Here is a 14745-nt window from a genome sequence, read left to right as displayed (position 1 = left end):
TTGCCCAGAGCGTTCTCCGTGGTCATTACGGATGGAGGTGGAGGCAGGGAGGCCAAGGTGCTGGAGGTCTCCCAAGCAGTGGGTTTAGTCCTACGCCTGTCCCCAGGCCCCGCCCTGTTCCTCCTTGGCCACAGTGGGAGCCCCCCCCCCCCCGCTTCCACCCCCATACACACACAGTCCTGAAGTCTGGCATTGGGACCCTTCAACACATCTCGGAGTTATATTATCGTAACAAATCAGTCAAAATTCCATTTTACAGTTAAATAGTACAGAAGACAGACAGTTGACTGTACAGCAAGTTGTGCATTGCAAACAAACACACTAAGCAAATCATAGTGCAAAGCAGTTTCCAGCCCTCCCCCCCCTTCCCGGTTCGGGGACGGTTTTACCGAAGCTGTTTGTGGCAGGTATTAGCACCTCGACATGACGGTATGTCACAAAGGCTCTGTACCCACCACCACCGAGCTTACAGTAACATGGTAGCAAAACCCCTGTTTCCTTGTGCTTTCTCAATCAGTGTGTTCGCCTAGGACAACTGTAAAGCAGCCTTGGAAATATGGACCCATTTCTGGCAGCCCAAGCTGTCTGTACTCGCTCTGGGCCTTAGAAACAGACTCGGCATGGCTGTCATCACTTTTAGTTGGGGGGCGGAATCCGTTTGTTTCCTGTCTCTGCCCCTACCAGGGCTTGGCTATCAGGAAGGGCTGGTAATCGGGAGTGGGGCTACAAAGTGCTGGGCACTGGGAACCCCAGGGCGCCTCCCACGCAGGCCGGGGGCCAGTGTGCAACCACAGAGAACAGGCGTGAGGAAGGTACCAGGGTAATGGATTTGTAGCTGCTTCCTGAGAAGGGGTGGAGAGCCCCCCTGGGTGCAGGGAGTCAGCAGGACACCCCAGCAGCTATCTTGAAGAGATGGAGACTGCTTTTTCCAGTGAGGACAGGACCAGAGAAAATGCAGCGGGAAGGGTTTGAGTAAGATCACCAGAAGGGCTTCCTAACTTGCCAGAGCTGTGTATCCTGTATGTATCATCTGGCTGCTGTTAGAGGTTGGGGGTGGCACGGCAGGCTGAGAGCTATCAGAGAGACGACGACGAAGGAGGGGGGGTTGTCACATCCACAGAGGATGTGGCTGAAACAGTGACTGAAAACCACGTGCAGTCTAGCCCTTATGGGTTTTCTTGTCCTTTTCCACTTACGCCTTTTTAGAACCAAACTCAGACATGAGCATCTGTGCAGCCCGAACCCCTGGGCAAGTCCTGCTTTCCCATCGGCGAACTAAAGGGGCAACACTTCCCCCCTGGGTACAGGGGGGCTGCGCCGAGGCTGGCCAGCCCTTCTGTGCCGCCATCCCACGGCCGTGGCTCTCCACCTCTCCGCTTCCTCTTGGGCAAATGTCTGAGAGCCACAGACGTTAGTTCTAGCGTCACCTGGGGTTCCCTTGGGTCCCCACCAACGTGGGCCTTCGGGTGGGAGTTGGTGGGATGCCGGAGGGCCTAGGAATGCCACACTCTCAGAAGGCAGAGGGGCTGCTGTTTGCTCCTATAGGGCTTTACCTCTAAGAGACCATGGATTCAAAAATGTTTGATGCTTGTTATTCTAAAACCAGCTTTACAAACTGGTTTTTGTTCAAGCCTGCTTTTGGAGGACAGACTGGTTCAAGATGGAGGGCTGTCAGAGGGGGGAAGATCGGGCCAGGCCTGCCCACAAGGCTGGGGGTTGGGGGTGTGCACAGCTTGGCTGGACCAAGGTGGGACAGGGATGCTGAAATCTGACCCCATGACCTCTCACCCCGATGCCTTCTGCTAGGACCTCTCTGGTCCCTGTGCTCTTTCCAAAAATGGCAATTCTGAGCCCAGCCTAGGGGGGAAGGGGGATCCCTGGCCCTCCACCGAGAGAACAGAGGGTGAATGCCTTGGGCTGGTAAAGTGCACGGAGGACCTGTCTGCAAGTGTTTTTCCTGGTTTTAGGGACCTGCTGCCATTGGCTAGTCTCCTCTGGGGCCTGGGACCCGCAGACAGCTGGGACGGGGTGGGAGCTTTCAGCTGCTAGAAACTGTAGGGAAGCAGAGCTGGGGGGGAGCTGATTTGGCGGTGTTCTCATCCCATCTCTGCCAGCGATTTCCTGGGGCCTCCGGATGGGTCCCGTCCCCATCTATACGATGAGGGGAAACCCTCTCAGGGGTGGGGAAACCTTCCAGTTCTGATTCAATTAGCATAAATGCTGAGGGAGGATTGGGCCCATGGGATACAGGGTCTCTGAGGAAGGGGGGTGGGGTGGAGAGGTTTTCCCAGGGCCCCGTGAGTCAGAGGCCAAGCCATGTGGGCAAATGCCACCTCTCTCTGGAACAGAGATGGTTTCTGCCCCCAGGGGACCTGGGCCCTGTGATAGCACCAGGCATGGCTGGGGACAGCCAGGTCATTCCAGGGGAGGTGGCAGGAGGATACCTTCCCATAGGAACGTGGGATGAGATGACGAGGGACTGGGCTAGAGGCAGCGTCCTGAGGGAGGTCCCTACCTATCTGTACAACGACATGGCTGGACGAGATGCTCTCAGAGCCATCCCCCAGCTCTGGGCCCCAGGGCTTGTGGACCCTGGGCCCATGATTGACCTGGAGCATAAGTCCCATTCCTGCCCCGAGCCTCAGAGCTGGGCCAGCCACTTGTCGGGAAGGTTCGTGGGGTCCCTGACTCCATCGGGAGCAGTCCGCTTTGACCCGGGTGGTCAGTAGGGCCGCCACACGGCCTCGTCCATGCGGCCCGGCGTGCTCAGGGCAGTGGGCGAGTTGCTGTGGCTGCCGTCCGCCTCCACGCTGTCGCTCTGGCCGCCCAGGCTGGGGTTCATGAGGTTGCCGGCGGCCACAGAGGCGCTGCTGGTGCAGGAGGCCAGCATGCGGGTGGGAGAGCGGTCGCCCCCGCTGCTGCTGCCCGCCACCATGGAGAACTGGTAGGAGCCGGAGGATGCGCCGTAGTAGAGGTGGTAGGGGGACGGGTTGGTCTGGAAAGGCCCGCTCTGGTTCTGCGGGGCCCCCGGGTAGGGCGGCGGGAGGTAGGTGTGGTGGAAGCGGCTGGTGGCGGGCATGCTGGCCACGCTGAGGCTGCCCGAGGGCGTGGCGCTGTAGGGGAAGGCTGCCGACATGGCCCCGGGGTAATGCATCCTGGGGTCGGGGAAGCGGCTCTCCGTGAACGTCTGCAGCGCTGGGAAGGAGCGGTCAAACTGGCGGGGGTCGGAGAAAGGGTTCAAGTCCGAGGTGCCTGGGGGACAGCAAGGGGGACAGTCAGTCGCGGTCGGACAGCACCCCAGAGGCCGTCTTTCAGAACGACCTTGGGAGGGGCGCCCGGGCGGCCCAGTTGGGGGGGACTTGGTTTTGGCTCAGGTCACGATCCCAGGGTTGTGAGATCGAGCCCCGTGTGGGGCTCCTAGTTCAGCGGGGAGTCTGCTTTAGACTCTCTCTCTCTGCGCCTCCCCCGAGCACATGCGCTCTTTTTTCTCTCCAATAAATAAGTGAATCTTAAAAAAAAAAAAAAAAAAAAATTGACCTCAGGCCTCTGGTTCACAAGGCATTTGCAGGAACCCCTCCTTCTAGAGCTGCTTCTGCTCTGACTGCCCTGGGCGGCCTGCAGGCCAGAGCCTGCCTGACTTGGAATCCGGCCCCACCTGGGAGGCAGGTGAGCACAGGGGCCAGGGCCACGGGTGGCCATGGGGGGCCTCCTTGGGCAGGGGGAGAAGGGGGAGGACTTTTCTTTCTCCTCATGGAGTCCTCTTTCCAGCAAAGCAGGGCAGAGGCCTGTCCAGGGCATGAAGGCGGGCCCCCCTGGGCTCCTGGGGGGGGGTGAGGGGCAGCTTCTGCCTTCCTCCCTCCCCGCGAAGAGCTGGTAAGACCGCGGGTAGGAAGAGTCTCCAGGGGTGCTCTGAGCTTGGGAGCTGGAGCTTGCTTTTACAGATAAGGAAACTGAGGCCCAGAGAGAGAGAGAGAGAGACTGATTTTCCTAATGCTGCACAGGAAGGACTGGAGCTCATTCTGGGGCCTCTGCTTTCTGCTCCCTGCTGCTGGGTGTGTGCCCCTCTCCTGCGCAGGTGGGGCTCAGGTAGCGTCCGTGAGCTCCTGCCAGTGCTGGGGGGCTGGCTCCACAGCCACTGTCTGTCCCTCACCCGGGGCCCATGTCTCCCCGGCTGTCCTGCAGGCTGGGGCTCACTGGTGGCCAGACATCGATGAGATGCTGCCTCCACTTGTTCAGCAGCAAGGTGAGATGGCAGCCAGAGGGGCGTGGTGGCCCAGGCCCTGCCTTCCCTTGGGGGGACCCAGCGTCCCGCCCAGGCCCTGCCCTGGCTCCCTCAGGTATGGCTCCTTACTGGACTCCAAGCCAAGGGCCTCCCAGCTTCTGCCTCCTACTTTTGTAGTCACAGACTCCCCAAACCTCAGCATTCAAAGGGGCTTCAGGATTGAGTCTAACCCCTTCGGTAGGAAAACTCGGGTGCAGAGAGGATGAGGCACTTGCCTAAGGGTGACACAGCACATTGGACCTGGCACAAAATCCCACTCATGTTCTGAATCCTGGCATGTGCCTGATAGGTAGCAGCCCCAGCACAGCACTTATCCTGGGTCGGACACTTACTGGCTGTGTGTCCTTGGGCAAGTCACTTAACCTCTCTGTGCATCAATCTTCCCACATGAAAAATACAGACAGTAACAGTGCTAGGGATTAGTTACTACATGTAAAGTGCTTAGACCGGACACAGAATAGAGGCCGATGAGGGTTTGTACTGTGCACCGGCTGGGACACCTCTTGCTCCGAGCACCCAGGAGAACTGGCCCATGCAGGGCCCTGCAAAGAGGAATCCTTGACCCTGGACCTTCTCTGTAGCCTGGCCGAGGGGGTGACTCTGGGTAGCAGTGGAGAGGTGGATGAATCCCCAGCACTGGTAGGGCGGGCGGGTCTGTCTGGCCCCAACCCCTCTGTGTCACCCCCACCAAACAGGACTCAGAGGGAGACCCGTCCCCGTCACATGGGCAGCTCTGGGTGAGCACTGCCTGCTCTGGCCGAGGCTCGGCTGGGGGTGGCGAGCAGCAGGTACCCTCGGGCCTCTAGTTTCCCCAGATCTGCTAGAGGTGCTGTGTGACCGCAGGTGACACCTGTAACTTCTCAGGGCTTTGGGATCTTCCGGACTCCACTGGGGGTGTTGCCTTAGCTGTGGGCTCTGGTTCTGCGAATCAGAACAGAACAGTGTTCCCAGGCTCCAGGTGGGTGGATGTGGGGACAAGGGGCCGGGGCACTGGGGCCTTCTGGAACATCTAGTATTCTAATAGGCCCCCTGGCTGGTCAGTGCTGCCCCGGAGCCTAAGGGATCAGAGGCGCCTGGCTCTCCACGCTCAGCACACCAGGGCAGAAGGCCTTGTGGGCAGAGCCTGGCTCCCCGAGCAGAGCCACGCACGAGGTTAACACCCCCACTCTGAGCCCAGGAAGTGAGTGCCACCCATGCGACAGGAGCCCCATTCTCCAAACAGAAGAAACCCAAGCAGGGACCCCAGAACTCGACAGCAGGGCTACACCCAGGAAGCACAGGGCCGTGCAAGGTGGACTTGGGCCTGGTGGTGTGTGTGGCCCCTGGAGTTCACATGGGCTGTGCGCTCTGAGCTGGGCTCACCCACACTGCCACTCTCCTCTCCTGTCTCATTGCCAGGCTGGTGGGGGAAGTGTCTGCCCTTAGCACCCCTGTGGCTGCTGCACCCCCCACCCCCAGCCCAGTAGCCCCAGGAAACCCGAGCTGGTCGCCTGAGGAGCAGCCAATCCCAACACTGGAAGGAAATGTTTATTTTCTTCTCCAAATTGCCCCAGCTGCTGCATGGTGGCTGAATGAGCCCTTTGAGCTGTGAGAAGCCCCCACCGTGGGCAGCCACAGCTGAGGGGGCCGGGGGCTGGCGTCTGGAGGGGTCGGGGCCTCGGCACTGCTTACTAGTGACCAAAGCCAGGGGGTCAAAGCTATTAAGGGGCATTAAGGGAAGTGATGGCAGGATGCCCTGAGGGGGATCCCCAGGGCAGAGTCTGAGGGCAGAGGCTCACCCCACCACATGGGGAATGCCAACGAGGGGGCCCAAAACCTGGCCCTGCCAACACTCCTCTTCTTCCCACATCACAGATGAGAATACTGAGGTTCAGAGAGGTGAAGTCATCTGCCTGAGATCACGGCTGGTGCCTGGCAGAGCTGGACCCCTAGCCAGGTCCACCTGACGGCAAAGTTCACTCCAGAGAGCACAGGCCCCGGGAGGGGGAGAGCTGCCTGGGGCAGAGGGCCACACAGGCCACCGTGGGCGTGCAGGGAGGGGCTGGGGGCCCTGGCTCAGGAAGCAGCAGAAGGGGAAGGACTGGGTCAGCCACGCCCCATACAGGCCCGGCCTCCTCTCCTCCCAGCCCCAGAGTGGAGGTAGGGGTTCTGGCCGGGCCCTTAGCAGCTGGACAGGGGGTGGGGAGGCTTGCCTCAAGCTCCTGTAGGTACCGATTTCTAAGCCACATCCATGCAACTGTGGCCGGGGAGAGGTAGCTTTTCCTTCCGTGGGAGCTGCTGCGCAGGAAACCACTGTTTGCCCTCAGCTTCTAGATTCCGGGGCACCCTGGCTAGGCTCCAAGCCCCGCCGGGCCCCAGCTCCGCCTGTGGCAGGGAAAGGCCTGGAGTGTTAGGCTAGCGTACCCTGACAAGGGCTGGCCTGTGGGAGATGGAAGCATGGCCAGCTTTTGGTCAGGGGTGGGCAGGAACCTGGGGAGCAGATGACCTCTCCCGGTCTCTTGAGCTCAGACCCGCATGCGGCAGCCTCCCCGGCCTCAAGAACCATCGACTGTCTCAAACTCACTAGCCCCTGGGTTTCTCCCCACCTTGGGGCCCAGCAGGGCCAAGAACAGAAGCTTTCTGTACCGGAAAAAAAGGGACCATCTCTTCCCACTGAGGGGCTGTATCAAGCCCCCTGCCACTGGGTCATGTCTGGTGCCCACGGCAAGGGCTGGAGGCAAGGCCTCCCTTAGTGGAGAGCCCCAGGAAGCCCCAAGCTTGGCCTGGAGTGTGGAGAAGGGAGTCAGCTCATACCCCCACCCCGGCTCTTCCTGCTTGGGGCCCCCTTGTCTGCACCCTCAGAAGTGCGGGAAGTTTCTGGGAGTAGGTGCTGTGGGGACTTCGGACCTGGTCATCGACGGGCTCTTAATCTCTTAGGCCTCGGTTCACTCATCCGCCAGATGGGTTGTAAGCAGGCCCTGCAGGGCCGGAAAAGAATGGCCACTCACGGTATGTGCCTCTGCCCCGCACCGTGGACGAGAGCTCTCTGCCCCCACCTGGTCTGAGGGCCCGCCACACACCGGCTCCTGCGCCCCAGCCCCCTGGCTGAGGGGGCCCGGAGAACGGAGAAAGTACTCCTCGCCCGGCCACGTACGGACCGGCCCCGTGCCGGGCATGTGTCTCTCCTGCAAGGCCTCACGGTGCCTGCCGCGTCCATCCAGGCAGTGGGGACACAGACACTATCTGGGGCCTCAGCCGAGATGCTGCCCTCGTCTTTTCTGTTTGGGAGAAGTCTCTGGGCCAAGGGGGACTTCTCCCAGGCGATGCCATGTGTCTCCAGGGCTACGACATCGCTTTGCTGTTTACAAAGGCTGCCCGAGGGCAGTCACGGCATCGGAGGGTCGCCCCAGCCCTGGGCAGAGGCAACCACCCCCGCCCCTCTCTCAGACAGCTCAGGCAGGGGCATGTGGCATCTTCCGCAAGGCTGGGTCTGTCGCAGGCTCCTCAGACGAGTCATGCCCCGATCTTAACAGGTACACTCTGGGATTAACGCCCACATCCCTCAGGAGACAGGGAGCTCCTGGAGGCAGGGCCCGTGTCTATTGATGCCGATCCCCGGAGCCGGGCAGCACGCAGGGCGCGTGGTGGGTGTCCCTACGTGTTTGCTGAGTGACTAAATGATGGGCCTAGCCCAGGTCCGGGCACAGAGTACCCCCAGGAAACATCTGTAGGAGCCAAGAAGCAGGAGCGTCCTCCTTCATGAGACCAGGCCGTGCAGCGAATGACCTCCAAGTGAGCCTTTGCTCTGGAGAAGCAAGACCATGTCCAGGGCCCCGCCCCCACCTCCCACCACCCCCCCGCCCCCACCGGCTCCACCTGTGCCATACCTTGGATGGGGGTCTGGGCCTGGCTGCTATAGTGGCTGGTGGTGCTGATCGAGCCGCGGGGGCTGGGCGTGCTTGGTGTCACCCGCATGCGCAGCCGTTCCAGGTCCCCGAAGCGGTCGGGGAAGGGCTTCGTCTGGTCCTCCAGCTTCTGCCGGTGCCCTGCAGAGCATGTGGGGCCCGTCAGTGGCTGGTTCCCGAGAGACTCGGGGACAGAAATGCCTCACTCAGCTGGGAGGTTCTCCCTGAGGTCCAACCTGAGACCTCTGTAGGGACAATCCTCAGATGACTCCCAACCTCTTTGCTGAGGTTCCCCAAAGGCTTTCTGGACAGAGAACGGCCATGACGTGCTGCCTTGGGGCTGCCATGATGGTGGGTCTCGCCCCTGCCTGCCTGACTAGGAACACACCTGCTTCTCCCTAAACCTCTACAACCCACGGTGCAGATGGGGAAACCGAGGCAGCAGGCCTGTGAAATTGGCTCAGGGGGGCTCCTATGGGACTAGGGAGAGTGCTTGCCACCCTCTGCCCCCCAGTGTCCCAGACCCCCCCAATCCCCACAACTACAAGAGTAATGGGAGGTGGTCCCGCAGTGGGAAAACCGGCTGCTCCAGCCCTGAGCCCCCTGGGACCCCTAGCACACGCTTCTCCTCTCCCGGCCTCAGACAGAAGGGAAAATCTGCCAGGATGCGAAGAGGCATGGGGCACTTCTGGGAGGGGCTGAGCTCCCGCCCCTGACTGGAAGCTGGGGACAGGGGACCAGTGCCCCTGGCTTGGGGCATCACAGCTGGAGAAACTGCGGGCATTTCCCATGACTTCTCTGCCAGGGCCCACTCAGGAAGGGCCCCAACTTCGTCTCCTAGGCCCCCGGGGGTGTCGGGTGGTCAGGCCCTTGCCTCTGTGCAGCTAGCTGAGGCCACCCTCATGGCTTCGTGAATGATGTCAAGCTTGCGGGGACCCCCCCTTTTCCCAATTATTCATTCTACATTTCACAAGCAACACACGAACCTCTACAGAAATAAAAGCATTACAGAATTACAGGTCGGGCTAATGGCTCCTTTGACCCACCCTAAACCCCGCCTCCGAAGCCCCCACGTGATCAGTTTGGCAGTCTTTCTTTCCAGCCCTTTTCTGGTGTCACACACATGGAAAACACGGAGCAGGTCTCTCACAGAACCTCTTGAACGGTCTCAGTCTGCTTTGTCGTTCTCTAGCCCGCTTTTCCGTAGCACATCCGGAGTCCCACCTCAGTTTCCTGATCTGTAAAATGGGGGAGTAACCCAGGCCCATGGAAACAACAGAGCTCCCGCTATACCTCGGGAGCCCTGCCTGGGGCACAATGAGAGCTCAGCAAGGAGGCGGAGGCCGAACACTAGCCAGCAGATGTCCCTCGTCCTGCCTGTCACAGCCCCAGAGGCTGCAGCTCACTCAGCCCGTCATCCTCTAGGATGGACGATTAGGTTGTTTTCACATTTCCTCCACTATTCACAGGCGGTACTCCCAGAACGGCCCTCTTCACACCTCCTTGTGTCTGGGGATTTCTCCAGCGCAGACATTAGAACAGGCTCATCAGTCAGATACCAGCCATTAGCCTAACTCCTGAGGCTGGCCCATTCCTCTCCACCTGACCTTGACCCGGATCCTGATTCCAACCCTGACCCTGAGGCAGGAGGCCAGGCAGGCAGAGTGGCCAGGTTCTCTTTTTACAAAGAGAACTGCAGCTCAGAGAGGTGAAGAGGCTTGCCCTCCATCACACAGCAAGGAAGAGAGAAGGATGTCCTGCATCTGGGATCCCTTGGAGAAGCATGGGGAGTGGCTAAGGGAGAGGGAAAGCTTGCCTGAGTCCTTGGGTCTGCACTGACATGCCGAGTTTTTTAGATTGACAAGGAGAGAAGAAACGAGAAGTAGGTGGGAGGTAAAATAGAACCCTCACTGTCCTTCCTGAGGCCTGGAAACAGGCTGGGGGCCTAGAAAAACATGAAATAACTAGTGACCACCCTTGGGAATGAGGAAACAGAGTTGGAGGTCTCAGAATGCATTTGATTTCTGGTTTTCAAAATGGGGATGCAATGGATTTTCGCACCAGAGACGCCTAGGATCCCTGCACATTCCTGCCTCAAATTGGCATCCGCAGGCTCTCAGAGGTGAACAGGTAGTCCTGGGAGCCAGAGCGGGCTCAGCAAGTCATCAAGAAGCAGGGCACCCACTTTCTCCTCGGAGGACGCCCCAGGCCTAGAGCCCAAGGGCCACTGTCAGCTGGGATGAGACCCTTCGGCCCCTGTGCTGTCTCCCAGGGCTGTCAGTAAGGGGACAAATGGAGGCTGGGGGTGACATTAGCTGGAGCTGGGGCTGCAGACTCTGATGCCTGCGGGGGCCAGGCAAGTCACGTAACTGAGGCACGTGGGATGGGTGGGGAGTGGGGCGAACTGGGAAGGCTGTGGCAGGTGCCATGTGGTCCAGCTGACCGGTGCCCTGATGGGGGTGGGCCCAGTGTGGCCAGAGCTTCCAGTTTACCAGAAGAAACCTGCTTTGATGCGAAATCTTTATATGTTGGCAATTAATTCCAATACTGGGGAAAAAAAAAACCAAAAAACCCCAAACCAACCTGTAGGATGTCCTGCTCACGGGCTGCCAGTTTGAAACCTCAAAGTTCGAGATTTCATTTTCTGGTGGGTTTGGTAACCTTAGCCAACTGAGGACTGCTTAACAATACCCCTCAGGCGGTGGTCTCTAGGGGAGCGTCACAGGGCTCAGCCCTGCGGGACCTTGGAAGACAAGTTGTTGACGCGGCTGTTGTGGCTACCGAAAATGGCAAGGTGATGTGGACAAGCAGGAGGACCAACGAACTGAGAACAATCTCAACGGGCAGGAAGTCGGCCGGATAGACGCGGGGACTGCAGGCGGACCTGGGAGCGGCTTGGCTGCAAAGATTCTGGGTGTCTCAGGCAACCACAGGCTCGACGGGAGCCAATGGGGCTTCGCAAAAACTGGTGCAAAACCTCAGGCCTTGTCATTGTCGTCACTGTGGAACGGAGTCCTGTCTCTGAGTCACACTGTGCACGAAGTGTTTACAGTCACTCCTGTGGCCCAGCGGAAGGAGGGCAGGGTTCACAGCCAGCCTGGGTTCGAGGACGGGCCTGCCGCCCATGCAGCCTGGTGGCCTCCCTCAAGTCCTGCTCCCTCCCCACCCACCCCAAGCCGCAGGGTCCCCATCATGGCCAAACAAGGTCTACTAATGTGCTCCATCCACACGGCTCACTTCGACTCCCCCCCCCCCCCCCCCCAGCGCACAGGCCAAGGGAGGCAGGCTTCTCATGCCCACGTCAGAGACCAGCACACCGAGGCCACGGTGGTGAGTCTGGGACACAAAGCTGGGACGACCCCTGAGGCCAAGTGCTGACGTTCTCCTTTGTGCTCCCACTGGACCGGTGGGGCTGCTGAGGCTTCTGGATGGGAGCTACGCGAAGCGGTTGGTCTGGGCTAGGGGTCAGGTCGTCCGGCCTGAGAGCACGCCCTCTGCCATAAGCCCTCCGCCGCTGCCAAGGGCACGCTTCCTGGAGCAAGGCCCTTCTGACAGTGCTCTGGGAGTTGCTTCCCTGCCGCCAGGAACTCGGGAGCCCCTGCCAGGGAGCGGCCGAGGGAAGCCGAGGTGGCTCCACGTGGCCAGGGCGCCCGAGAGTCTCTGAGCCACAGGGCCGTCACATTTGGAGCAGAACGGAACTTCCTTTGCCTGAGGAAAGATGGGCCTACAGAATAGACCTCTTTCATTTGGCCACCCACAGTAGGAGCCGGGTGGGCAGCTCTGGCCTCGCTCACTTGGTCACCTGGGGCCCGGCCCTGTCACACTACGCCTCAGTTTCCCCTCTGCACAGCATGCTCATTGAGGCCCCTCTGGCTTTGACAGTCTGTCTGGCTGAAGATTACAGAGCTCAGCCGCTGGCCGTATGAGGGCCTCCAGAAGGAGAGAGGGCAGGGCTGCCCCCACTGCACGGCTCTCCCCGACCACCCGCCTCCTCTTGTGCCGCGGTTCCGGTGTTTCTCGAGTATTCTCAGCCTCTCACACTTCAGAGCCACAGTGTGGGCGCAGCCCCTGCCAGCAGTGCTTCCCTGTCCTTTGGGGCTCACCCCAAGAGCTACTCCCCTGCAGGCAGACCCCTCGTCCCGCACCGAGCCCCTGAGGCACCTCTGCAGGCTCTGAGCAGTAGCAAGCTCGACCGGAAATAAAAACAGCAGCCAGAACTCGCTGAAGGCTTCCTCCACTCCGGCGTCTAAGTTGTTGACATGTCCTGCCTGGTTTCACTATTCTACAGGTGAGCAAACAGGCTGGGTGAGGGTGACAGGCCTGAGGTCACACATAGGCTTGAGGCCATCTTCTCTTCCTGGAGACTATCCTGCTAGAAAGGGGCCTGGGTTTTGATCATCAGGGGCTCTAGACAAGGGGTGTTAGGGCCCAGTGCAGGCTGAGGGCCCAGACGGGCTCCGGCAGGCCCAGGAGGGTGGGCCTGGGGAGAAGAGGAGAGGGTCTCAGTGGACTCCACCAGGAGCCCTGCCCTGCTCTGAGGCTCAGGGCTGAGAGTCCAACGCTCTAACCACACTTTGCTCTCACCCACTAAGTCCCTGTCCTCCTCTGGGCCTCAGCGGCCACACCTGTAATGTGGTTTTCGTACCGTCTAGCCCCCAAGGTGAGGATGAGCTGCAGGACAGACCCCAAGTGTTTAAATTAAAGCACTCTGCAGGGAGGATGGGGACCACCTGGGTAAGGCCCCACCCTGGCCCAGCACACCCGGGGCTACCTGTCAGCCTCCAGTAGCTGGGCTCAAATCACTGACAGCCCTTGCAACCCTGCCTCCCTAGTGCTGTGACCCTCACTTGTGGAAGGGCGGGTCCCAGTGGCCCAGGCCTGTGGGAGACAGCTCTCACTCACTGGTGATCGGGGGCAAGTCACGTTATCCCTCAGGGCTTCAGCTGTCTCATCTGTAAAATGGAGAGCACAAGCTAGCTCCCAGGGGTGTGGGCATGATGCGGGAATTAGATAGGCAGTCTGGCCTCGGCCCTCAACGAAGGCGTTCTGGGCTCAGTTCTTCCTTAATGTGTCTACACAGTGGGAGTGCCCAGCCTCACAGATGTATGAAGATCAGAAGGGGATTGAATGCTGGCGCCCTGCCAGACTGGGTGATTCACCCAGGGTCACGCAGTGCTGGAGGCAGACGATAAGGACCAGATTTTGGGTTAAGGGCTCCCTTACCACCAGTCCCAGGGCATCTTTCCATGGGGTCCCCGCACCTACCAGGTACCTGGTGCTTCTGGAGAACCATCAGGGCCCCCCCTGCTTTCACGCTGGCCCAAGTCCAGCCCCCGTAATAAGAGTGGCAGGCACTTTTGCAGGTATCTACAATGGGCCAAGCATGGTGCTAGGTGGGCTGTGCATGTCATCTATAAGGGCCATAACCTTCTGAGAGGCTGCTCCCATTGCTCCCATTTTACAGATGGGAAAGTGTAGGCACGAGGTCAAGGTCAAACCTGGAATGGTCAGCAGGTTGCATGAAGCTTGGCAGCTCAGGTCTTGGGAAGCCAAGAGAGGAGTGCTATGTTGACGGGTGGTGAGGCTTCACTGGCAAGAGGCCAGCTCAGTGTTCTGCCTCAGGTGGGTGGGAGAGGGACAGGAGGCAAAGGGGGCAGGGAACGGGAGAAGCAGAGCCAGACAGGGCTCAGGAACAGCATCAGCGGCCGGGAGCTATGCAGGCCCCAGTGACGGGGCCTTTACCCATCTGAAGCCACTGCCTCCTCGGCTGCCTGGCCCGGTCCTGGTGCGGTCACAACCCAGACACAGCAGCCACTGTCCGCCCAGCCGCGGGGTGGGGCACCCGGGCCCAAGGCCCGCTCTGTGGCCTGTCAGGAGATTTACACCCGACTCTTAACAACCGCGCGCGGAATCGCAGGCGGGTGCTGGGCCCCGGGTGGTCTGCCTTGAATCGGCCCCCTGTGAGCAGATGAAAGCCGGTCGGTGGCTGGGCAGGGAAATGGGCTGGCGGGGGGCCAGCGGGCAGGGAGGCAAGCAGCTCCCTCCCAGGGCTGCAAGTGGGGCTTCCAGCGGCCTGGGGTTGATTAGGGGAAGCCGGGAGGTCTGAGGTTAACCCCTTCCCTCCTGCTGGGTGCACTCCCCTGGGGATCTAGGGGATCCCGGGAGCAGGGGGCCAGCGGCCGTTGCCTCTCCGCAACCCAGGCACCCCTCTGCCTCCCCGCACCTGGAGCTGAGAACGAAACTGTGGCAACTTTAGGACCCTCGAAGGCCCAGAGACAGGCTTAGGGTCATTTCTCCTGCCCATGCTGTCTGGGGCCCCCAGCAACCACTGGCTCTATGCTTCCTTCCTTCAGACTGTCTGGTCAAATGTCACCTCTTCAAGAGGTCTGCCCTGGATCCGCTCCCTGCCCACGTCCCATCCCTGCTCTCTCCACCCTTCCTCCCAGCTCTTTCTTCCTAAGACTTCTCACTACCTGAAATTAAGTCGGCTAATCATTTGTTACTTCATTTATTCAACAAATATTTATTGAGTACCTCCTAAGCGCTCATGTCTGTATTTCGGGGCCTAGGCTAGTGCCT

At 60.1% G+C, this 14745-nt stretch overlaps 1 protein-coding gene across 2 annotated transcripts in view; it reads right to left on the bottom strand.

Moving 5' to 3' along the window:
- Positions 1 to 200: 200 nt before the first annotated feature.
- Positions 201 to 14745, bottom strand: part of RUNX3 (RUNX family transcription factor 3) — a 59810-nt gene continuing 45265 nt past the window's right edge. For both annotated transcript variants that reach the window (XM_087858296.1, XM_045782557.2), the window contains 2 exons: positions 8149 to 8307; positions 201 to 3252 (listed from right to left, as the gene is read on the bottom strand). In XM_087858296.1, the coding sequence (XP_087714422.1) occupies positions 2723 to 3252; positions 8149 to 8307 (689 nt within the window). In that variant the 3' untranslated portion in view covers positions 201 to 2722. The remainder of the gene's footprint in view (positions 3253 to 8148; positions 8308 to 14745) is intronic.

Source organism: Ursus americanus, chromosome 33 (genome assembly GCF_024610735.1).
Source record: "Ursus americanus isolate L20-20 chromosome 33, mUrsAme1.1.p, whole genome shotgun sequence".
Classification (NCBI taxonomy): Eukaryota; Metazoa; Chordata; class Mammalia; order Carnivora; family Ursidae; genus Ursus; species Ursus americanus.
Note: the sequence above shows the minus strand (reverse complement) of the source record. Positions and strands in the feature narration are given on the sequence as shown.